Genomic DNA, 26,694 nt, shown 5'->3' on the forward strand with positions numbered 1-26,694 from the left:
CTTTATAAACGCAAAGGATTGTCTACATATTTATGCAAGTGTCTGGCAAACAAGAGATCCTCTTGCCCCTGTTTTACACCTATACATGAGAGTTCTATAAAGTCTTTCAAAGCCAGTTAGGCAACCATTGCGCTGCTGCCCAAGTTTGTGCGGTACAGTCTTGTCCCTACTTAAAAACTATCTCTAGAAAATATAATTATGATGCAACCTTCCCAAATTTATCTTTAAAAATCTCTTGACTCTGTATCTAGTGACCAAAAATATTCTCTCCTCTATGGGCATTCAAGCTTTCTTAGTGCTGCCAGAAAATGGCTGAAGAAATGTGTCCTGATTTAGTGACTAATCCTCACAGTTAGCCTGGGTTTTTCTGCTTGGTGGCACAAGGAAGAACTTCTGATGAGTATCTATGTGTGGGCTCGTGTATGTGAGAGAAAAAATGTTTGTATGAGAACTGGGGAGATGAGCAAATGGGGGGAGTGGGGGGTGGGTTACAGATTATTCCAGAACAGCTTTTGACTTTTTCTTAGATTGTGGTAGATAGCTCTTGGACAAGCACAAAAAGAGAGAAAAATAGACATGATATCATCTCTAAAGGAGGTGACAGATCATGGGCCAACCAAGGATATGGACATAATTTTCCTAACACAATTCTCCAAATTAGCACAAGGACAACATACGCTGTGCTGGGAGATTTCAATCACCCAAACATTTGCTGAAAACCTAATTCTGCTAAAAGCAGCATATCTGACAGATGTTGTTAAATTTTTTTTGTTTTTAGTTGAGAAGTGACATGTGCTAAGTTTTCAATTTGGGGGGTCTTCCAACTGATGCTCTCCCAGTGATTCTCGGACAACCTGTAATACAATGCAAGGAACGGAAGATGTGATGCTGCCTGAGCCCTGCAGTACTGGCGGTACCTGGGCACACCCTGCAATTCTCTAGGGCCTCTGGGATTGTACTGTACAGGGCACTAGGGAACATACAGTGCTGGTGATGAGACAGGGCAGCTACATAAGACACAGGCTGTGAACCCCATACTATTTCTCCAGGCCCAAAGTTTAAAACATTTTAAGCTACTTAAAAAATTAAATTACAAATAAAAATAAAATTACATACATTCATATTAACTTATTATGCCAATACACATACCAATCTAATGTACTGCATTAATGCATGTTAACATAATACAGTAATAAAAGCCATAGTTATGAGTTAAAAAAAATTAACAAACTGGCATAGAGCATGCAAGCAGACTAACAGAAAATGTAAAATAAAGGTCCTGAATAGTTTGCAGAAAATGTATGAAAAAGCCACAGAAACAGGTTGACAGAAAATGTATAATAGAGGGACTGGAGTGATAGTACAGCAGGGAAGGCATTTACTTTGCACGAGGCAGACCCAGGTTTGATTCCCAGCATCCCCTATGGTCCCCTGAGCATCACCAGGAGTAAATTCCTGAGTGCAGAGTCAGGAGTGAAGAGTCAGGTGTGACCCAAAATGTTAAAAAAAAAAGAAAAAAAGGAAATAAAAGAAAATGTATAATAAAGGTTCAGTAATGGATTCACCTGCATACCTTATGTCACCATAAAATCCTCAGCACCACACAATTCTCACACCCTGTTTTTCAAGTCCAAAGATTGGTTTGAAATCTTTTAAAAATCTTCACATAATTCACATAACCCATTAAAAATATATTTATAATATTTGCAGGGCTGGAGCGATAGCACAGTGGGTAGGGAATTTGCCTTGCACGCAACTGACTTGGGTTCAATTCTTCAGTCCCTCCCAGAGAGTATCCCGCCTGCACAGCAGACCCTGGCCAGCTCCCCGTGGCGTATTCATATGCCAAAAACAGTACCAAGTCTCACAATGGAGACGTCACTGGTGCCTGCTCAGGCAAATCGATGAAAAACGGGTCGACAGTGCTACAGTGCCACAGTGCTACTACTACTGCATCATAGAACTAAGTTTTAGCTGGGCACACAGCCACCTAGCTGGAGTAACGATTCAAGCCCCCTGAGAGATAAGTTAGGATGTGTTCTGCCTTTGGAATTATGTCTGCCAATTCTTTGTGACGTGATGTCTTTTAAAGGAATGTAGAGGTACATCCCCTTATTTTTCTTCCACCTGGCTGAAACCTAATGATGGGATGATGAGAGTTGTAGTAACTACCTACAGCTAGAGATTTAAGCCCGGATCAAGTTCAACTTAGTCCTGTCCACTGTCTCCAGTCTTTGGGATACTGAGTAAGTTAAACTTCATTTATTTTGACACCCTTTTTAATAGACAGAAGGCAAACCTTTGTTTGCTTGAGTTATGAGTATCTTTTTTTTGCAGTGGAAGATTTGATTAGCAATTTGATTGTCACCTGGTGTGGGCCATCTACTCAATTGCTTTTCTAGTAAATATGCTGTTGCTTTGAAAAATGCAGGAGTTGAAAGCCATTGAATGTATACTTCTAGGAAGTTACTTTAAAAACCTGATGTCTAGGAATGTTTTTTCAATAAGCCTTTTGTTCTTTGTTTAGTGCTTGTTTCGACAGCACATATACTGAAATGAGAACTTAACAGATAAGATTAGTGAGGATGAGATGCAAATTCATGAAGCATTCCATATTTTTCAGTGGAAAATAACTTTTAAAATATATATATATAAGCTGTTTGTCTAGCAAATATTACTTCACATAAACTCCTCTATAGTGAATAGTCTAGTTTACCACAGAAATCTTAATTCACTGCATAGCCCATTATCCCTGGCCCCAAATGTGCCTCTAGGGTGGACATGCAGATTTACTTCAAAAAGGGACCAAATGCCTCTCTCGGTCAGCAGCCAGCCTCCAGCCGGTGATTGCCTCAGGGCTGGCTCAGTCTTGCCAAGGGCTTCCCACTTGTGGTCCACATTCTAACATGGAGGTAATTGAACTAAAAGGCCTAGGAATGGGGGGTTGAGTGTGGAGCATCTCTGAAATCTCTCACTTGCACTCCTTGGCCAAGACTTTGTCAAGCCTCTCTGATAATTCCAACTTTCCCTTTAAGCAAGCTTGCTTCCTCTCCTTCCCTTTCTGACTGTGATTCCAATCAAGATGTGACCTTTTGTTTACCCAATGGCTCAGGAACTTCATAGACTCATTGTCACTGTCACTGTCCTCCCGTTGTCCATCGATTTGCTTGAGCGGGCCCAGTAACGTCTCCATCGTGAGACTTGTTACTGTGTTTGGCATACTGAATATGTCACGGGTAGCTTGCCAAGCTTTGCCGTTCATAGACTCAAAACCAAACTTAAAAGAAGGACTAAAGGGACTACTGTAAGGCAAGAAAACCCCCTACAAGCACAACAAATCCCTACAGAAAGATGGCACAAAACCCCCTGACAATGGAATGTGCCTGCCACAGAGGGGGAAGGAGGGGAAATAGAGGGGTATGAGAGAGATCATGGAAACATTGGTGGTGAAGAACGGGCACTGGTGGAGGGATGGGTACTCGATCATTGTATGACTGAAACGTAAGCATGAAAGTCTGTAAGTCTTTAACTGTACCTCACGGTGACTCATTAAAAAATAAAAAATTATTTTAAAAAGTAAAATAAATAAATTACTTATTAAAAAAGAGAAAGACCTGACCTTGCCAAACTCCTTGTCAGTGTCCACATCCAGAGTCAGAACTGTATTATTTGGGTGCCAAGACTGATCTTGGAAAGCTTGCCGCAAGAGGACCCCAATTTCCAGCTGGTTGGAAGTGAGAACCTGCATTTCTTAGTCTAAAGAGTTAAAGTGCTCCTGGGGAGCCAAGTCAGCAAAATCTCCTTTTAAATTTCTCCTTGCCACTACAGCTACGCCAGCTGGAAGCCTGCCCATGGCGGTCCTGGAGGGGCTTCTCAGGCTAGTGAAAGAACTTTCTCAGCCACTGGTTCACCATCTTTGGAGCAGACCTAACTTGACATCAAGCCAATCTCTGAACCCAACCAGCTTCAATATTTTATGAAAAGCATTTTTTGTTTATTTATTTTTTCAGTTGATTATGGCTTTTGGCTTATTTTGCTTTTATTTATTTATGTTCCTGTTGATGCCTATGGCCCTGGAAGCAAGTTGGCAGGAAAATAATGTTTGTCTTATTGTATTTTCTCTCAGTAAATGGTTGAAGATATCTTATTTGACTTTTGTATAGATGGCTTACTAAGGAATCTGAAATGAATAAAATTAACACCATGCCCAAACAGGGCCAAAATCATGCCATTGTTCCACGTGAAAACAAGCAAACTCAAAATTATCTCCCAGCATTGATAGCTCATCAGCAAAAGCATACAGAACACAAAGTTAGGAGTTCACTTAAAGTGTTTGAAGAGATCATTAAAATCAAAGTCCCAAAATACTGACATCTGTGGCCTTGCCACAAAGTTTGAATCTATTTTGACTATTGCAAGGGATTGGTTTCCTCTTTTAAATATATTTTGCTACTTGAAAATCAAAAGATTAAAATAGCCTTCTTTAAAATGAAAGACAGGACTGGAGCAATACTACAGGAGTTAGGGTACTTGCTGTGCAGATGGCTGACCCAGGTTTGATTCCAGGCACCATATATAGCTCACCACACCTGCTAGGAGTGATTCCTGAGCACAGAGTCAGGAGTAAGCTCTGAGCACCACTGGGTATGAGCCAAAAGCAAACAAAAAATTCATAAAGAAATAAAAAAGTATATAGTTAGACAGTGGTCTCAACAAAGGTCTGCTCAACTCCTGCTCACCTGCACCATCCAATCCCTGTGAATGTGACCTAAGTTGGAAAAACGTCTCTGCAGATTGGAATTATGTTAAAAATCACAAGATAAGATCTTCCAGGACTGGGATGGTTTCCAAATCCCGTGACTGTTGTCATGTAAGAAAAATGAGAGAGAGAGAGAGAGAGAGAGAGAGAGAGAGAGAGAGAGAGAGAGAGAGAGGAGACACAGAGCCCAAGGCCACGTGAAGATCTAGGCAGAGATGGGTGTGTCCAAATGCCAAAAACTACTAAGAACTGCTGACGCCGTCAGATGCTAGGAGAGAGGCCTGGCATGGAGTCACCTCCAGAGTTTCCAGAAGGATCCATTCCATCTCCACTTAAGTCCTCTGGGCTCCAGCCCTGTGACAGCACATTCCTTTATGCATGCTGCTTTGTGATCCCTCGCTTGTGGTGTGGCCACTTGTTCCAGCCTCCGTGGGAAGCCAACACAGACAGTGAACAGCTACTTACTTTCATGGGCTCCCCAGAAGGTGAGATAAGCCTTGGTTTTGGGCATAGCTAAGTGTACTTGGAAGAGCCTGTGTATTGATGTAGCGGGGGCCATGAGAGAGGTCCACTAAACATGTGTGCTTCAGTAATGAGGTGTTTCCTTGGGACGGCACCTGTCTCTCATGTGCATTACCTGCAGTGATTAGTCATGCTTTTTTTTTTTTTGCTTTGCAAACAAGAAATCAAATCATGTTTGAGTCTTGGGTTGAGCAGAAGTGAAAGTCCACTCCTTCGCAAATGAGGGTTGAATGTAGACTTTTAGGTTGGACCTGTAAAAACAAGCTGAACAACAGTCTTGAGAGAGAGGATCCTCTCCTTGGCTCTCTACTCTGCCCTTCCACTGACCCCTGACTTCCACAAACAGGAGACAAAGCAGGAAGATCCAAAGCAGGTCTATGGGGAAGAAAGAGGGCTGACTGCCCGCCCACCAGCACAGACCCACACCCAGCACTGCCTGGGCTGTAGTGCAGGAACCAAGAAAGCCCCTGTGCCATCTGGAACTTGCACATCCTTTAATTAAAGTACCCTTCAATAACACGCATTACTAAGTCTTAAACTATGAAGAGTGGAAGGTCTGGCTTCTCTATCTGTCCAAGGTTTTGTTTTGCCAACTCTGTCTTGCACCAACAGCTGTGTTCATTCTGCAATTGAACAGGTCTTAAGTTATCTCCTGCTTACTCTGTTTTTTTTTCTTCCATCCTATTTTTAGCTAAAACAATCTTTTAAAAAGTGAAAATCTGTGGCTGGAGTGATAGCACAATGTGTAGGACATTTGCCTTGCATGTGGCTGACCAAGGTTAGATCACCAGCATCCCATATGGTCCACCATGCACTGCCAGGAGTAATTCCTGAGTGCAGAGCCAGGAGTAACCATGAGCATCACTGATTGTGACCCAAAAATAAATAAATAAATATAAAGTGAAAATCTAAGATAGTATAATAGTACAGAAGGTAAGATGAAGGTAAGTGTAGAAGGTAAGATGGTCTTGCATGCAGTGGACCTGTGTTAAATCCCAAGCACCATATGCAACCCTCCCCAAGCACCACCAGAAGCCACTTCTGAATCAACAGGAAGGAACTGCTCCAGAGCATAGAAGGTTATGACCTTCAAAGCAATAATTAATTAAGTAAAAATCTGGTCCTTTTCCTCAGAGTCTTTAAAACACTTTACTTGGGGCTAGAGGGATTAAGGTACTTGCTTTGCATGTGATAGACCTTGGCTCATTCCCTGGCACTCTGTATGTTTCCCTAAGTATCTCCAGGAGTGAGCCCTAAACCCTTCTGGATGTAGCCTCTCCCCAACAATAAAACAATAAAAACCCCTCACTTGCTTTCCACTGAGCTTTTGTAACACTCGAAGTGTTTGACAAGCTACAGGCTTGGTGCTCAATTGCACGTTTTCTCTTGTGACCCTCAGCTCTCAGATTCTCTGGGATCACATGGGCTGCCTTAAAGCGTAATATACACCCCAAGACCATCTTATCCAACTGTTAAGCTCTTTCGTCTCCGTTAAGCTCTTTTTGTCACCTTCAGGAATCAATTTAAACATCATTCTTGGGGAACTTATGATAGTACAATAGGTAAGGTGCCTTGCACACAGTCAACCCATGTTTGATCCCAGAGACCCATGTGGTCCCCAATACCCCACCAGGAGGGCTGGAGCGATAGCACAGCAGGTAGGGTGTTCGCCTTGCACACAGCCAACATGGCTGACCCGAGTTCGATTCCTCCGCCCCTCTCGGAGAGTCCGGTCAGCTACCGAGAGTATCTTGCCCCCATGGCAAAGCCTGGCAAGCTTCCCATGACGTATCCGATATGCCAAACACAGCAACAAGCATCACAATGTTACTGGGCCTGCTCGAGCAAATCAGTGAACAACGGGAGGACAGTGACAGTGTGACCCCACCAGGAGTGATCCCAGAGCACAGAGCCAGGAATAAGCCCTAATATGTCCTCAAACTAAACATTTCTATTAGGACCTTCCCTCATCTTCTCAGAGGAAACCAAGTTTCTCTGCTTTCCTCATGATCTGAACTTCATCTTAGAAGCCCACACCAAAAGAAGAATTCACTCATTGATTATGGTTTTTTTTTACATCTGTTCTGAATGTAGACTCTGTTCTATAAGAACAGGGCTCCTGATGGCAAATTCTATTGCTGGCCCAGCCTAGCGCATAGCACACCATCAACAATTACTGAATAAAGGAAAGTGAGTACAAAGTTTCACTCTTCACGAACTAGTGGCATGAATTCTTCACACCATCCCGTTAGCACTGCTTCAAAAATGGCAGGATACAGGCTAGACAGATGGTACAATAGCTACTGTTTGCCTTGCACACAGCTGACCAGACTTCAATTCCAAGAATCCTATATGGTCCTCTGAGAACCGCCAGAAGTGATTCCTGAGTGCAGAACCAGGAATAACCTCTGAGTATCACCAGGTGTGATCCAAATACCAAAGACAAAAAACCAAAAAAGAATAGCAGGATGTATCATTTTTTTCTTTTCTGCCTAAGTGCATGCATTTATAGCCCAATTCTCCTATTATTGAGGGATTATAGGACAGCATACTGGAATTTATTTGGAGATGGTTCTGGGAAGATATCATTTTTGTACTATATTTACAATACAAATTATTTTTGTAATTTTGAAATTATTTTTAAATAAAAATGAGCAGGGTCAAGGCTAAGTGGGGAAGCTTATATTCTGCATGCAGGGGAGGGAATTTATATCTTGCATGTAGAAGGCAGGGGTTCAATCCCCAGTGCCACATGAACCCCCAAGCACCTTGGGAATGAATGCCGAGAATAAAATCAGGAGTAGTTTCCAGAACTGCTAGGTATTGCACCAAAACCAAAGAGTTTTAAGATAATTTCTAAACTGTCAAGTTTGAAAAAATTGGTCTCTCAAGTTAAAAACAGTCAAGACTTGAAATGTAGATTTGTATCTATTCCATTAACAAGTGTTGTTTAGTGCCTAGAGCTACCTAGTGGTAGTATTTATTCAACCACTGTCATTACTAAGATTGCTCTTTTTGGGGGGATCAGAATACACCTGGCTGTGCTCAGGGCTTGTTCCTGGTTCTGTGTCCTGGGATCACTCCTGGAAATGCTCAGAGAATTATTTGGGGTTCTGGGATTGAACCCAGGTTGGTGCATTCAAGGCAAGTCCCTTAACTACTGTACTATCTCTCCATCTCCTAGCAGGATGGATTTTAATTTTTTTTGTCTTTAAGTCTAAAATTGGGGCTAGAGCGATAGCACAGCGATAGGGCGTTTGCCTTGCACGCAGCCAGCCCGACCGAGCCGGGTTTGATTCCTCCGCCCCTCTCAGAAAGCCTGGCAAGCTACGGAGAGTATCTCGCCTGCACGGCAAAGCCTGGCAAAACCTCGCAAGATCCCCGTGACGTATTCAATATGCCAAACACAGTAACGACAAGTCTCAAAATGGAGACATTACTGGACCCGCTTGAGCAAATCGATGAACAACGAGAGGACAGTGACAGTGAAGTCTAAGTTTGAAATCTTCTATTTTGTGTTTAATAATACATGTATCAGATATTAGTATTTGCATATTTAACATATGCGTGATTTATTTATTATTTTTTTTTCTTTTGTTTCTGGTGCCACACCTGATGATGCTCAGGACTTACTCCTGGCTCTGTGCTCAGGAATTACTCCTGCTGGTACCATGCAGAGGGCTGGAGATTGAAGCTAGGTCAGCTGCACGCAAGGCAAACGCCCTACCCTCTGTATTATCTTTTTGACCCCTGATTTATCATTTCTTTAAATATATCTGCTCAAAAGAATTTACTGCAAGTGGAACAAGAACAACAGTGTAAGAGTTCTGCTCCTAAATTAGTATGGGATGGGTGTTAGAATACTGTATGACTGAAATCCAGTCATGAACAGCTTTGTAAGGGATTATCTCACAATGACTCAATAAATAAATAAATAAAAAGTTTGAATACAGTAATAAAAAAATAACAAATGTTACATTTACCCAAGGAAATCTGGAATTTTACATAAGCTATAAAACATTTTGAGAAAAATTAATTTTTTATCACACATTGTTGAAGTCTCCTGCCCCCGCGCCTGACTGTCCTCGCCGCCGGGGCCCCTTGGAGGGGAGCGGGTTGAGCTTTCCTCCCCGCCCCGACCAGGGCTCCGGCAGCCAAAGACCTCCAGGACCAGCCACCACCATGCTGAGACCACTCTCCGCACACATGAAGGTACTGGCAGAGGGACAAAGTCACGCGGGTTCCGGGGCCGAGATCTCCAAGCCTACTCGGATTTGGGGCAAGCATCCTCCACCCAGATCCTCCAAATTCCAGTAGGCGGGGGTCACACCCACCAACTGGCCCCCTGGCGCCGTGTAATCCCATCAGCGGCCAAGACTCAGAGACTATAAAAACCAGCTCCCGGAAGAAGAACAGTGCAGTCTCCTGCCCCCGCGCCTGACTGTCCTCACCGCAGGGGCTCCTTGGAGGGGAGCGGGTTGAGCTTTCCTCCCCGCCCCGACCAGGGCTCTGGCAGCCAAACACCTCCAGGACCAGCCACCACCATGCTGAGACCACTCTCCGCACACATTCCACATTCGCGGCCGCGCGACATCTTATTGTGACATCTTATTATCTCATTCCTACTTTGGACAAACTGGCAGGCTACCGAATGTAGCCTGCCCACACGGCAGAGTCTGGCAAACTCCCTGTGGCATACCCAATATGCCAAATACCAGTAACAATGATGGGTCTCATTCTCCTAAAGAGCCTTGAATATAATCTCAGGGCTAGGATGAAGGAGACATTATTGGGGCCTGCTCGAGGCAATCGACGATTAACAGGATGATTTGTGATTTGTGATTGTTGAAGGATTAGAGATCCAAAACTATGATGATGTCCATTCTCCACACATTAATATACAGATTCAATATATTCTCAATGTAATATCCCAAAGTATTGAAAGGTTCTTAATAAAATGTTTTTCTTATTGGTTAAAAATAAAATTAAACAGCTTACTGAACCTCTCTAATACTCAGCTTCACAGGCGTCAAATAGGAGTGCCCAGCTTTCATGAAAGAAAGTAGAATTAAATGATGGAATGTGGGTGAGACACTGAGCAGTGTGTCTACCTTGTAGTAGCTGGTATTCAATAAGCATCTGCCCTCCTGACTCAGTTGTTGGCTTTTTCATCGATGTTGGGCCTCTGCACACAATGCTTGTCCCTTGTTGCAAGATCCACACTGCCCCTTTCTTTACCCATCTCCCTTCCTTATCCTGTTACATTCCGCCCTGAATCATCCTCCTTCAGAATGGCTTGCTCCTTGACTTTCCCTCTAGCAGTGGTAGGTGCCTCTTTATGACACATACAAAGTATTTGTTTATTTCTGTGCTGCTGCTTGAAACACCAAACTCCGTGAGCCCTTGAGGAGAGACTAGATTCCATATCTGTGTAATTTCCGCTTCTGAAGCAGATGCTTCGAAGGAAAATGTTTGTCAGATGAATGAACAGATGACTCAATACCTTTTTTTCCCTTTCCTAACACCCTCAACCTCACACACTGAAGACCTTGAGTTTACCCCTAATCCAGGGAGCCCCCTTGCCTGCTCCTCATAAGCACTGCCATAAGCTGTGTCTTATTTATACAAAATATTTCAAAATACAGTTTATCTAGAACATATTCCTTTTTTCCCCCAAATGTGTCATTATATTTAAGTCAGTAATGCTGACTCACACAAAAAAGAAAAAGGTGTCTCACCCTGTTCCCAAATTTAAAATTATATTAGGAAAAAGTGTGTGGTTGATGAAAGCTTACCCAAATGTCAGCCATGATGCATTCCAAAAGTTCTATTATTACCCTGTAAAGCTATCCTGAAGATCTGTGACAGAAAGTATATATACATAGACAGCATATACACTGTGAGTATCAAAGTTTTTTATTTGGTTTTAAGCCCTTAGGGTTTTAGTGGGAATTTAGCGTCATTTTCTATTAAAAATATCAACATTTCCACTTTAATCTAAAGGCTGTGGAAACATCATTCCATTTTGCTAATTATTTTTTTTCCATAAGGGAACTGAGGATTAAGGATAGAGGTCTTTCATATGTCGGGTAATAAATACACTTAACTCCCTCAACAACCATAAGCTTGACACCATATTTGTAATACACCAGAATTCAAGTTTTAAGTCAATATTTGAATAAATAAATGTCTTGGTAGGGAAAAAAACCAACCCTTCTGGAAAATATTTGTATAGGTGTCTCTCAAACCCTTATGAATGAAATCTCTAGGAAAAACCATAGCAACTGTCTCTTTGCTATTCTAACAAATGTTATTAATTTCCTCACCTGTCAAGAATTTCAGATCTCTTTTTAAACGCATGCCTAAGGAGTCACAGGAATGCCTCAAAATAAAACCTTTAGTTCTGGACTGTCTGTATATGACAGGAAATTTGTAGGAAAATCCTTCCTGCCACAATAGATGGGCCATTATGGTAGCTCCTGGCAACTCCGTTGAGGGAGTACCCTCCCTCACATTTGATTTTAGTGACTGGGATTTGGGAAAATGGTATCAGTGAGTGCCAGTTCCTACTAAACTTTAGAATGTACTTTACTAAGAACACAAAGATTTCCTCAGTGATATTTCAAGAAGGAAAAATATTCAATTGGAGGACTTTTTGTGAGAATTACAAAGATTATAAACACTACCCTTCTCTTCCCTTCAATTCTGAAAGGTCTTAGTTATGGACTGCTACTAACTTCCATAAAGGAAGGCAGTATTCTGATGTTCTGTTTTCACTCCAAACTTTCCCCACAATGAAAGAGTAATAAAGACCAGGTACTTACAACAGAATTTCCTGTTGTCATTATGAAATGTGTCTAAGCTTCAGCACAAGGCAAGTCAGCATAGAAGGATACTGTGCACTTGTCTATGCAAAAGCCAGTGTAGCTAAAATTAATTTTATGGGAAAATGTATTCCAGGCCCGAAATAAATGTTCACCACAAAAAGTATGTTCATGAGTTTGGATCTGCTTATGGTGGCTTTGGGCATGCATAAACCATGAAAATATAAGGGGCTACAGTTGGTTGGTTTAAAAGAGAAACAAAATCAAGATCAACAGGAACAATAAATCAGATTCTTTGACAAGGTTATACTTTCAAAAAAATCTTGAATAAAGTTGAAATAATACTTTCATACTTTCATAATTTCTTCATAAATCGTTTGGGGAAGGACACTTTAAGTATGCAAACTTAAAATCAAGGTGAGAGCTCTTGAGGTAAAAATAAAGAAAACATGCCTGCTTTCTGCCATTGTCATGTTATCTAGCATAATCAACACAAGTCAGAAATGTTCAAGATCTTCATTCTGCAAGACCTCTCATAAACAAGGAAACTGAGGCCATGAGGACATGCCATGGCGACTGTTGAGTGGAGAGAGAGGAACTGAGCTGAGAAGAAAGATATTCTGGCTGGAGACATGCAACAGGGCACTTGCAGTGCATTTGGTTAACACCAGGTCAGGCACTTGCTTTACATGCAGTTAACCCTGGTTCAATTCCTGGCACCACCACCAGAAGTAACTTCTGAGCACAGGACCTGGAAAAGTCTCTGAACATTTTCTGGTGTAGCCCCCGAACATCACCCCTGCAAAGGGAAGAAGGGAAGAAAGAGAGAGGGAGGGAGAGAGAGGGATAGACTAAGAAAGAGACTCCCTTAGGGAGATCCTCTATAAACCCCTTCAAGATATTTCCCTGCTACTTGTTCCCATAACATCTCAGGCTTTGAAACGCCCAGTGCATCTATAAGCATTTGTTTCAGATGTGTCTTTCTGGGGAAACAGCCAACAATATGAACACCAGTTATGTCCCATCTTAGAACTTAGAACAGAGCCTGACCCATAGGAGGGTCTCAAGAATAGTCACTGAGTGAACTGCTGAGTCAGTGGAAAATACAGAATGAGGAATAAACAGGTCATGGAGATATTTATATGAGAAAGTCAGCACAGGTGGAAAATGATTATGATATGACAAGGCATGTGTGGTTGAATTCCAGCTAGAAAACACTAAGGTAGTGCAAATAAGGAAGTAAGGAATAATATATAGCTCCCAGTGATCCTAGCTTTTAAAAGACATTCACATTTACTGCTATTTTAATTTGCTTTTGTCATGTTATCAAGAATTAGTTTGACACTTTGGTGGCAGTGGTGTTCAAAAACTTGTGCATTAATTCCATCATTGAACACTATGGTAACCCTATTACTTAAACTTTAATTTTAAAAAATTTTAAGAAATAATTAGTTTAAAATTTTGACAATTTTAAATAATGATCTGAAATTTTAATTTCTATCATGAGCACCAATAATTTTATTTTTAAATTTAATTTATTTATTGCTTTTTTGGGGGTCACACCCAGCGATGCATACAGGTTACTCCTGGCTCATGCACTCAGGAGTTACTCCTGACGGTGCTGAGGGGACTATATGGGATGCTGGGAATCGAACCCGGGTCAGCCACATGTAAGGCAAACACCCTACCCACTGTGCTATTGCTCCAGCCCCCAGTCCCTATAGTTTAAGTTTTCTATTTGTTTGAAGGTGACTGGCAGCAATGGCTAAATAAGTGATGCTGCTAATTTACCGCCAAAGATCAATTTAGCACATCAGTATCTATTTCCTTAGGACCCATTATTTTAAAGAATATTAAATATTTCCATATCTCACTATTCTGTTTCTGTCTGGTGAGGGAAGGTGGCAATCAGAGATGAACTCAAAACAATAAATCTTCACATATTCCTGTTGCATAAGAAATAATGCATTTAATATGTTACATGGACATAATTTCATAGAAAGAATATAAGCAGCCTTGAAAGTGATCACCTGAGTATCAATCTCCTAATTTAAGTCACTAACACATAGTTATTTAACTTTATCCTCCATTACACTACTTTCAATAAATACTTCAAGAATAAGTTCCTCCCCCTCTGCCCCCATCCAGAGGAAACAAAAGTCTTCCCTGCAGAAGAAAACTCTCATGCTCAAAGAAATAAAGGATCTCAAGGGGCCAGAGCAATTATACAACCGGTAGAGCATTTTGCCTGGCATACATCTGACGAGGGTTGGATCCTTGGTACCCCTTGTGGTCCACTGAGCCTGTCAGGAGTAACCCCTGAGCACAGAGCCAGGAGTAAGCCCTGAGCTTCACCAAGTCCAGCCCAAAAGGAAACAACAACAACAACAACAACAAAGAAATAAAGTATCTCCACAATTTATAATAATGAGTAATTAACGTAACCACTTGGTTTCATGAAAATATTTTCCCAATCTGAGTGCTGAGTTTCTCTATTTGTGTTGTGTCCAATGTGAATGATCACTTGCAACGATAAAACGTGAAATACCAAGGCAAGTGAGGGTAAATGGACCCTGAATTGGGACTCTCACATTTCAACTTTCTTTTTGCTCCCTTTGCCAAGCAGAAATAAAGATGTTATCTTAATCCTAATGTATTTGACAAGCACCAATTTTCACATTAAATTACTGTCTGGCCTTTGTTGAGGTGGAATGCCCTTGAGTTTTGAGTCACGAAAGCACCTTTTTGTCAAGAGAGCTTTCTTGATGTCAAAACAAGTTCAAAGGGGTAGAAAGATAGTATGGCAGAGCGGCAGAGTGAGGGGAGACTCATGCCCTGGGCCTCTCACAAAGGCCCCATGTGCTTCCTTGTATACACATGACACCCCCATCAAACACACTCAAGCAAGGACCACACACCACCATATGCCGAAATAGGAATCAGAAGAGTGGCAGATGGAAGGATGATTGTACCTACCTACCGCCCTGCTTTGTTCTAGGCAGTTCTCATATACACTGCTGCACTTGGCATTTCCAGGCTGTATGGACAAGAAAATGGGAAATATTTACAGAGAGAAAACACTCATAAACTTTCAAACAAAATAGTACTCCCAGCAGAATGCAGTTTACTTCCTCTCACCTGAATCACCTGAGAAGCCTGAAGCAGGAACAGGTTTTAGAGGGGTGCATAGAATCCTCATATTGTGCCTGGATTGGGAATTGCAGAGGTGGGTTTGACGGGGGTTGGGGGGAGAGAGAGGTGGGGAAGGGTCGACTGATTGCATATGACCTGGGTCCTCAGGGTGACCAGCTCTGTTTGCGTCTTCCTATTTGAAGACTGAATACATGTCTATTTTGGGTTTGTTTTTGTTTGTGCTTTTGGATCACACCCAGCAATGCCTAGGGGTTACTCCTGGCTCTGCACTTAAGAATTACTTCTGGCAGTGCTCAGGGGACCATATGGGATGCTGGGGATCCAATCTAGGTTGCCTGCATGCCAGGCAAATATCCTGCCCACTCACTGTGGCCTCTGGAGACTTGGCCTCTGGAGACTTGGCCAGAAAGTGTGATTTGCAGGATACCTGTGTAAATACCAGCCATTTCACAAGCCTCTGTCTCAAAAGATTCCCAAATTTACTTGGTCTTTTCAGGAAAAAAAATATATATATATTTCACCCCTTGGAAATTTTCCTTCTTAGTCCACCCTTCTTAGCTTAGAGTCTACCTAACCCTGGTTGGTGGACCGGAGCCTTTCTCTACTGCCACTTGTTCCAAGTCACTTTTTATTACTGACAATTTCATGCCGCCAAAGGACTTCAATGATGCCTTATTCAAACAGCTCACTTCAGTAACAAGATGAGGATGCACTGGTGCTTTGGAGAGATGGATCAGGATCCTACCTGAGATGGATCAGGTGGTGCAGGATAGGAAGGCATGAGGGCATGAGGGACGAAAATAGACATGAGAAAGAGACATTAAGAATCATCTGAGCAAGTGAGGGCCAGAACTTTGAAGGATGCAACAGAAATGGAAAAGGTTGGAAAAAGAAAAGGAAAGGAGTCAAAAGATATTTTCAGACATTCCTAGGTTTGGAAGACTGGATGACATGGGCACAAAGTGTAAGAAAAACAACAGATTGAATTGAGGAAAGCATGGCAGTACTGTTAACAAACGAGAGTGAGCCAGAAGAGGACCCTGGGTTAGAGTGAAGGAGAAAATGCTGAGTCGTGTAATGTTCCAGCTACTAAGCACAGACCAGATCTGAGAACTATAGCGTGGGCAGGGATGCAGAAAGAAACACAGTGTATTCTAGAAATCTGTGGGTGCAAGGAAAATGCAAAGAAGGTTATTAGCTGTTAGTCGGGTTGTTGGAGTTGAAGTTTACTTGCACAAAGAGGGAAAAACTATGAGAGAGAGAGAGAGAGAGATTAAAATTTAAAAAAAAAAGGACCCCAAGTTGGCAGGCGGGGATGAGATCCAGAGGTTAACTTTGGTGTCAGTAGCTGAGAATCACAGAGCACAAAGGAAAACGCAGAGACCGGGAAGCTGGCGAGAGTGTATTGGTCCGAGCTAGTCTTTCCAGTGAAGTTAGCTCTGAGGTGTCCTGCTGAGGTCAGGCTGGGGAATCTGGAGTTTGATTTATCCAATACAGGCACCGGTTACTCTCAGAAATGATTCACTCTCTGGCTCCTCACCCACCGAGCTTTAAACTAGCATTTGGAAACCCTCAAGTTAAACTCCTCAGTAGTAAGGACAGAATTAAATCGCTCACTCCACTGACCTGAAACCATCACTTACCAAATAGCACAACTTCTCACACCGGATGGGGCAGTAAGCCATTTGCTCTGTGGCTTGAACTTTAATACGCATGTCTGAAACACCACCGATGGGCGGCTGTTTCCCTGGGATTTCATTGTAATATTCATGATCTTCTCTCTCCTCACCATGTGAGCCTTCAGTATGCACTTCCTCACTGTAGACGAAAGAAAATAGGACCCCCAAGGGCAGACAGAATTCAAATGCAGTCGGGGAGACAGAGGATTCAGAACTACTCAAATTCTTCGAAAAAAATTTTTTGCCTTGATGCTTCAAGTTTAAAGCTGTGTTTAAGTGTTGCCAAACATCTGGATGGAAGCAACCAGATGTTTGAGATGTTTCGCTTTCTGTAGACAATTAAAGTGGAGGGAGCCAACAAAAATTGCCAAGGGCGATATTTCTGTGTCATTCTCTAGTGATTTTATATATATGTGTGTGTATGTAGCATAGGTACATACATTATATACACATATGTATATGGACATTGTACACATATAGTAATACATATGCATATATTATGATAGCTCTGAATGTAAAACACTTGTACCAATAAATATAAAAACATAATTTTTTTCTGGACATCTCCAGAAACTTTTATTGTTCCATTTTGAAAATGCTCTGCTCAGAGAAAGTTTAGATATTATTCTTTGAGCAGAGTGCCTGATCCAGTTACTCCGCCAACAAAGAAAAGAGAATAAAAGAGCATAGGCCAACTGTCCTGTCTGCACAAATCTGGAGGAATATATGGGATTCATAAAGACATATTAGAACCACATGTGGCAAGCGGGTAGATTTATGTAAACATGCATTACTTTAAAAATTAAAAGAGAGCAAAAAAATAAACAGAACTTTTCTTCCAAATTGGAATTAGTAACTAAGTTTTATATAAAAAAAAGCATAAATCAAGTCCTTTTGGATTGAACTGATTCCATCTACAACCCACAGGGTTTTTGTCAGACTCATGCATGAATAGAGCAATTGCTCCAAAATGTGGGTCTATCCTGGGAAAAAGTCAATAGCAAGGCCTTTGTGTAACCGCGTTCCTGTGCTACCCTCCACCACCTCATAAAGAGTGCTGATGTCTTGAGTCATGTCATCTTCAACCCCTGCCTCAGTCTAGCAGCAGTGAATCTATTTACTAAGAAAACCAGACATTTGAATTCTTATGATCTTTTTTTTGGTTTTGTTTTGTTTTGTTTTGGGTCACATCAGGTAGTGCTCGGGGTTTTCTCCTGACTCAGGGCTCAGGGGAGTATATTGGGTGTCAGGGATCGAACCCAGGTCAACTGCGTACAAACCTAGTACAATTGCATTATACTATTTATAGAATTGATGGTATCTATCTGCTGTATAATCGTTCCAACCATTAAATGTCATATTAGTTTTAAAATGAAAAAAATATATATGAAGTCAAGTTATAGGACTCTTGGCTGACCTTTCACAAGAGGTATTCAGAGAAGAATTTTTCAAATACTGTTTAAACCGGAGTTCAAAAGCTTGCCCAATAGTACTGATGACATCTTGGGCCATTCCGTTCCGGCATTCCAATATGTGGCAGGCTGCAAAAAGACACAGAAGAAGAATATTATAGTAAATTTTCAGTAGGAGATAATTATATAGAGTCAAAATCCTCCCAGAATGTGAACTGAAAACAAATTCAAAGGAAGCAGATTTACAAACTCTTTTCAACTCTGAGCTCTGGTTTATACAGATAAAGTTTTATTTCAAATGCATCAGAAAGGAAACATTGATATCTCACCTCAAAATATGTACATATTTTACATATCAATATACACACATATTTATCTACAAAATTTGAGGCAGGTATTTAGGGTCCATGATTTTATAAAAGTGAACTGATCTTGAGTTCTCTTAAAACTCATGTTTAGTATCAGCTGTAAAATTCCACACAGTAAATGCTTAAGGCAGCAAACTGACAGGAAGATGAGATCCTGGCTTTGCATGATACCCCCAGAGATCTAAAAAGATCACTTTTCAGCCCACTTCTCCAAAATGAGACTGAGTTGCTAGTGAAAAGGAGGTGTTAAAATACTTCCCACTTCAAATCAACCCTCAGTCTAGGCATCGCTACTCTCAGTTAATAATGATCTTCTGCACTTTCAAATGCTACTAAAAGGTAAAGGAACAAACATGATAACCTCTTAGTATCTGTGTTTCAGACCATAATGCCCAGAAGGGGAGAGGGAAAGGGGTAGGGGGAGATAGGGAGAAGAAGAGGGAGAGGGAGAGGGAAGAAAGGGGAGAGGAAGAGAAAGAAAGTGTCATAGAGTCATAGAGGCAAGCTGGTGGGGGGCAGCGGGAGAGAAACCAGGGTCATTGGTGATGAAAATGGACACTGGTGGAGGGATGGGTGTAGGATCATTGTATGACTGAGACCTGATCATTAACAGCTTTGTAACTATGTATCTCATGGTGACTCAATTAAAAAATATAATTTTTTAAAAAAAATGCTACTAAAGAGCTATCACCAATACCCATCAAAAACATGGCTTTTATGAAAATAACATCACAAAGCTATTTGTGTCTATACATATTTAAATCAAAGTTACTTCATCGGATAAGCAGTTACTGAACAGGGGCCAGATTTTACAAACAACTTAAACTGTAGAAAGCGATCTAATATTAAAACAACCAAGAAAATGTGTTACTGATACATAAAAATAGGAGATTATGTCTGGGGACTATTAATGAATCTCCCCACTCTATGAAATACCATTCTTGCCTTGGTTAGAGTATGGTGTCATGCTTAGGAGCTGACAAGATAAAGATATAACTGAAATTAAAATTGAAGTTTTATAAAGATGTCATAAAGTTCTAAGGATGACTTAAAGATAGAGGCAAAATAAGTCTCATGAGCACTTATGAAATTATGAGAAAGTTCTTTTTCTGGACCATGTGTGGTATGCTGGGAATGGAACTCCAGTCAGCAGCATGAGCCCTGCCCGATGTAGTATTTTAGGTGTGGTTCTGAGTTCTTCCCATTCCACCTGTAGTCACCCAGTGTCACAGCCCTATCAATGGGAAATCAGTGAAAATTTGAAAGTAGGGTGATTGTTTTTTTAAATTTTATATTAAAAATTTTTCATCTGGTTTCCAAATTGGGGAGTCAGACAAGAAGCTGAGAACAATGAGTAGAGGATGCCAGACCCTTTCATTTGTTTTTACGTATTTACTTTGGTTTGAGACCATCCCCGGCCATGCTCAGGGGCCGTCCCAAGCTCCGTGCTGGGGGGTGATCCCTGCCAGGGGCCGCGTATGGTGCTGAAGATTCAAACTGAGTCACGACCAATACAACTGCCTGCAAGGCGAGCGCCTTACCCCCCTGCACTCCCTCCCTGGCCTTCCTGAGGACCTTCTAATAAGACTCTGGATTTGTTTTTAATAAGCAAATTTTGTATTTGCTTGTTTGGTGAGTTTGCGTTTGGTTTTGCGGCTAGAAACCTAGAAATTCTGAGTGCATCTTCTCAGATACACCACTAGATGGTGGTATGTGATTAGAGCACAGAAGCCGTGACTCCCCCCCCCCCCCCCCCACCACCCCCCTTAATCAGAAACAAGACCTAAGGAGAGAACCAGCAAGCCAGGCCACTGCTACAGCTATGCATTTATTTTATAAACATAAACGAAAACAAACAGGTTATTTTTGGGGGGTCATACCCATTGATGCTCAGGGGTTACTCCTGGCTCTACACTCAGGAATTACTCCTGGTGGTGCTCGGGGGACCATATGGGATGCTGGGAATCGAACCCGGGTCGGCCACATGCAAGACAAATGCCCTACCAGCTGTACTATCACTCCAGCTCCAAACAAGTTATTTTTAAATGATTTTATGTCCGTTTGTGGTGTGTGTGTGTGTGTGTGTGTGTGTGTGTGTGTGTGTGTGTGTGTGTGTGTAGAGATTCAGGATTCAGAACCATGGTCTTGCTATGTCTAGTATGATGGTACCATAACCCATAACCCATTTATCCGTCCAGGTAAACTACAGACTTCACAGACTCAAGTCAAAGAAAATACTTAAACCTTTCTGAAATCCCACACACTGGAAATCTGAAGGGGGAAAATATAAATTTTCTCATTTATGGCAATGACAGGACCAGGCTGTATTAGTCACTAAGTAAACTTAGGAAAATATTCTTATTGGAGCTTACTGTTTTTCTGCAGAAAAGGCCTTTTTATAAAAAGAGAAGCTCACAAAAGGGTCATAGCCAAGAAGGAAAAAATGTGGCAATTGCCCTCACTGGACTAATAACAAAGAATCAAAAGACTGGGAGACAGTGGAAAGACTAAGGATTATTAGAAGGGTCCCTGGCTCTCCTGGTCTCCACTTCCTGCATCCGCTGCTCCTCATCCCTGAAGTCTGGATCCTGTCTTCACCCATCTACCCAGCCTGAGCTTTCCAAGGTGACCAAGAGCCTGTTTACTGCAGGACTAAATCACAGTTTTCAAATCATTCCATGTGTGAGGCTCGGGGATTCCTGCTGGAGAAACTTACTCTTCCTCCTTCTGATTTTCATTTTCTCTCTGCCTACTTGCCCTGCCATCTGCTTCTTCACCGACTGCTCTGACTTACTTCACTGCCAAAGACCCCAAGCTCTCTCCTTTCTGGCTTCCTCCCTCTGTGCTCTTACTCATTCTTGGATCAATGAAGTTGCAGTTCACCTAAACCTGCACCTGAGCATAAAAAATGTCCGTGTGCCTCACCCCTCCAGCACACACCCCATACACACACACCACTGAGTCTTGTCTTCAGATCAGCACACACAAATGTATACACATACACACACAAACACACATACACACAGAGAGAGGAATCCAACTCACCAGATCCTCTGATAATAATGCCTTTCATGTTTTGTTTTGTTTTAGTTTTTTGGAGGGGTCACATTCAGCAATGTTCGGGACTTACCCTGGGTTGAGCACTCAGGAATTACTCCCGGTGGTACTCAGGGAACCATATGGGATGCTGGGGATCTGATCCAGGTCAGCTGTGTGAGGACAAGTGCCTTCTCCTCTGTACTATCTCTCCAGCCCCATTAAATTTTTTTTATTACAAATATAATAAATATTCATTGTAGAACTTTAGAAAATAAAAAGAACCCAAACAAAATAACGACTGAATTTCACTCTCCAATGATAACTGCTATTGATATTTTGACACAGTTTTTCTAATCTTTCTTGTACGGTTATCTGCAAAAAATTATCTGAGGTCACCCCATACATACTGATTCAGAATTTCCTTTTTAAAAAAACAAATTCCAAGTTCTGTGCTTAGGAATCATTCAGGGGATTATATATGGTGCAAGGGATTAAACTGGAGGTCAACATGTGCAAGGCACATGACTTAACCCCTATGCTATCTCTCCTGCCCTCATAACTTTCATATTGCATGCAATTCAAGCTGAAGATTTCCCCCAAGTTACTATATATTCTTCTATAACACTACCCTTAATTGCTACATAAGGGTACACTCAGTAGTTCATTTAAATAGCTGCCTCTTAACGAATATTGATTACATTTAGTTTATCGATTAGATCAATGACAATGATCTTTATCACTTAGCTTTTTCCCCTATTCTAATTATTTCTTTAGAAATGAAATTTGGTTGGTTCAGAAGTATTGACATTTTTTATGCTTGATGCAAATTTTCAAACTCTTCTCTAAGACATTTAGATCAACACTCTCAACACTGGTGTTCAAGAGTCATCATTAATATAAGTGACAATTGACCTGTTTTTCAGTATTTCTGATTTGATCATGAATTAGTACGCTGAATTATAATGTGTGTTCCTTTGCTAATAATGATGTTCAGTTTTTTTAAAAAAAATTATGATTCTTGGTGCCTGTTGTTCTTTAGCAAAGAGGTCTAGAGTTCTTCACCCTATTTACTGGCTGGGGGAGCTTAGGAAAGCCACATTAAGTTCTCAACTCCAGTGTTAGTGAGCATCTACATAAAAGGAATTATCACTGTGCCCTCGCAGGGTTATTGTGTGACAGAAGAAGACAATCCAGGCAAAGAATTACAGACCAGCTTGTGGCATTCAGAAAGCTTGCAAAGGAAAAAGAAAAGGTAGTTGCACCACCATCACACCACACACACACACACACACACACACACACACACACACACACTCCTCTTCTTCTATAGGATCATTTTCCTTTTTGTAAAAATACTCATTTCTTTTCTTTCTTTTTTTTATTATTATTAGTGAAACACCATGAGGTACAGTTGTAGATTTACAAATTTTTGTGCTTGGATTTCGGTCATACCATGATCAAATACCCATCCCTCCACCAGTGCCCATTTTCCACCACCAGGATAATATCCCTCCCCCCCATCCCCCCATCCCCCCTGCCACTGTGGCAGGGCATTCCCTTTTGTTCTCTCTCTCCTTTTGGGTGTTGTGATCAGCAAAAGAGGCATTGAGTGGCGAACATGTTCAGTCCAGTCTACTTTCAACCTGCATCTCCCCTCCTGGGAGGATCCTCCAAACACCCTCCATTTGGTGCTCCCTTTTCTATCTGAACTGTCCTTTCCCCTAGAATACCCGGCTGGCCTCTAAGCTATGGAGTAATCCTCCTGGTGTTGATCTCAGCTATTCTTGGGTATTAATCTCATATTTTGTTAAAAAATACTCATTTCTTTAGTGGCAAGTCACCATTTTAAATAACACAGGACAATAAAAGCTACTATTTATAGCAGATTTCCTATCATCCCGGCATTGAAATATTTGCATTGCATACAATCTCTCATTAAGCACTCAGGAGCATCAAGCTTCTATTTCTTCACCAGCTATCAAAAGTTCTATCAGTTCACAGTTTGGTCCAAACTATCCCACCCTCTCGAGGGTAGAACATGAACATGAACCCTCCTGCCATGATAAACAGATGATTTTCAAATTCAATTCTACAGTTTATGGGCTGATTTTCTGACCTCCAGCATCACTTGTACAGATACAAGTGCCAAAAATCATCATTGCAAAATTTCAGTGGAATACCAAATGTCAGAATAATTTTTCAGAGTGCAAATTCTTCAATGGCCCAAGCAATCTTCCAGAAGGCAGAACCCCCGCAAACAGTCAGGCCTATTTTCAGCTTTGGTTCCCCTAATTCTTACTCTTTCCAATCCCTATACCCTCCCTCCTCCGCACCTTTGCACACACTCTCACACTCCATCCCAAATACACAGTCCCAGGCCAGATCATACTACAGCTCTTTTACCTGGGCCTTTATTTATTCCACGCCGACTTCAACCCTACTATGTGCTGAACTGTTTTTACATTCCCCCTTTTCTAGAACACATTCTACAGGATATGCTTCTCCTTCCCCCTAAGTAATGAGCCCATGGTGGCTAAAGAGGATTTTTCTTCCAGTGATTAGCCTTTCACAGATTGGCATGCCTTGAATAAGGGTGTGTCACTCAGAGCTGTGTCAGAAGCCTGAGCAGGAACAGAAATGCAGAGGCTGAGGGGATAGAGAATCTTAACACTAGTGGTTGAGCAAGCAGTGGGTATATGAGGAGAACATAACGCGGCTCCTCGGGTCTCTCTAACCAAGACGAACAGGAATGAGACGAATGGGCAGGGAAAGGGGCACTAAGTGGCAGCTATTAACTTCTCAACTCACAAAAATCATTCTGTGTTTCTAAGTCAGCTACCAGAGACATGTTTCCGAGGAATTTTCTAGGGAGGATAAAAGATGAGATAAGAGAGGAAGGGAAATAATAATTTCCTTGTACCATCTTAGTTATTAATCCTGGCTATTGCAGGTAGGTGTTATAGATCCCACAAGAAGAAATTGAGGGACTGGAGTGATAGTACAGTGGGTAGGGAATTTGCCTTGCACAGGACCCATCCGGGTTCGATTCCCAGCATCCTATATGTTCCCCCGAGCACCGCCAGGAGTAATTCCTGAGTGCAGAGCCAGGAGTAATCCCTGTGCCTCACCAGGTGTGACCCAAAAACAAAAAGAAAAAAAAAGAAGAAGAAATTGAGGGTTAAGTTTCAGTGGGGGTGGGGGAGGGTAACTTGACTGATGTCATATAATCAGAGGTGGTAGACGAATCTGGGTTCTTGCCTGGTCTCACTTCAGAATCCTCCTTACATATACTGACTGGGGACTTTGAAAAAACAGAAAGAAAAGAAAAGAAATGTACCAGAAAATTTTAGTTGGTTTGTTTTCTGTGTCCATTCTTTTCCTAACTCTCAAATTCTAACCATTTTGTCAGCTGAAGCACTCATAAAAGCCTTCTCAGAATCACCCCTCCCCCAGGACATTCCCAGTCTCAGAATGCCCAGAGCATCCCCAGGGGTCCTCTTCCAGCAGCTCTGCTCTGGCCTCAGGGCAGGAGCTTTCAAGGTAAGGGAACTATATCTTTGTCTCTGCCTCTGCTGTTTCACTTAAGCAAGGGGTGGGGATGTGATTTGTAGGCACCAGGTTTCTGCTTGGCCATCAGCCTTAGCAATAAACATTAATCTTTGCACTCATCACCATCACAGAGTCTGACATGCCCAGAAAATTTGATATCCGATGACAAGTCACTAAATATAAAGATGTCCTCATCAATCTGTTCACCCTTTCCCTCAAGTCCTTTCCAGGTTGGGAGAAAGGTTTTCTCGACTTTCCCACATAGATTTCAGTTCTTCTTTTCTAGGAATTTTCTCTTGTATGTACAGTGGTGGGGGAGAGCCCGGAGTTACACTGGGCTACTCCTGACTCTGTTCTCAGGGGTCACTCCGGCAGTGCTCAGGGACCCATATGTTTTGCCAGGATTGAACCAGGGTCAGCCACATGCAAAGCAAGCACCAGAGCCCTGTACTACCTCTCTGGTACTCTGTGCAGTGATTCTCTGGCAAGACTAAGGCAGTAATTAGAAGAAGTTGCTCCTTTCTGATGTCCTTTGTTGCTGTGTTTTGCTCCTACACCTATTAATCCTCTTCACTAATTCTTGTCTCTGCTTCTCTCTTTTCAGCGATTCTTTTTTCTGCATTTCACTGGAGTGCTGCACAGCATTTATCACCTGTGTCGTTTCTCTGAGCCATATTCTTTTGGCAAGCATTAACTGAGCATCTACTTTTGTGCCAGCTTCTGTTTCAGCAGCTGCCTCTCATGATTTTGTTTCTGACAATTCCAATAATTTCCAAATGAATCTCACTGCCTTATGTTCCCCTTGCTTGATCTACTGCACCCTGTTGCCAAATCAATCTTCCTAAAGATCTGCTTTGTAAATGTCACTCTCGAGCTATTTGCTCTACTTATTGGCTCTGCCCAACAAGTCCTCTTGGGTGCCTCTTGGACTTTTCTTCTCTCTTCGCAATCTACATTCCAGTAAGCGTGCCTGATCCATTTGCCCCACTAACACACCATGTGCATTTCCATCTCTTTGTCTCAGAACTTTTTAAAGGTCCCAATTCCACTTACTCTGTGCATAATAAGGTTCCCAACTCTGACAAAGGATGACAACCAATTTGTAGGTTCTAGTCAAGGAGGAGAATTGATCTAATACTCATCCCTAAGGAGAGTCTCAGGATCCCGAATGTACAGATGGGGCAATCCAATGGCCTAACAAACCTCAGGCCCTTAACCAAAGTTTCTTATGTCATCTTGTTAAATCCTGAGACAACAAATTCAATCAACTCCATCTTTCATTAAACAAAAAACACTAAGCATCATCTAGTGGTTAGACATTGTGATCAAAGCCTGGGAAACAAACAGTGAATAAGATAGATGAGTTTCTGCCCTCATGGAGTTTTCAGA

The 26,694-nt window shown here is 41.8% G+C and overlaps 1 protein-coding gene and 1 pseudogene across 1 annotated transcript in view; one reads left to right on the forward strand and one right to left on the reverse strand.

Moving 5' to 3' along the window:
- Nucleotides 1-26,694, reverse strand: part of SHC4 (SHC adaptor protein 4) — a 138,964-nt gene that overhangs the window by 9,103 nt on the left and 103,167 nt on the right. The window contains exons 7-9 of the mRNA XM_056135420.1: nucleotides 18,355-18,478; nucleotides 16,902-17,076; nucleotides 15,082-15,142 (exon numbers count right to left, since the gene is read on the reverse strand). Coding sequence (XP_055991395.1) covers nucleotides 15,082-15,142; nucleotides 16,902-17,076; nucleotides 18,355-18,478 — 360 coding nt within the window. The remainder of the gene's footprint in view (nucleotides 1-15,081; nucleotides 15,143-16,901; nucleotides 17,077-18,354; nucleotides 18,479-26,694) is intronic.
- LOC130043131 (uncharacterized) lies at nucleotides 2,527-2,620 on the forward strand (annotated as a pseudogene).

This window comes from Sorex fumeus, unplaced genomic scaffold, assembly GCF_029834395.1.
Source record: "Sorex fumeus unplaced genomic scaffold, SorFum_2.1 ptg000111l, whole genome shotgun sequence".
Classification (NCBI taxonomy): Eukaryota; Metazoa; Chordata; class Mammalia; order Eulipotyphla; family Soricidae; genus Sorex; species Sorex fumeus.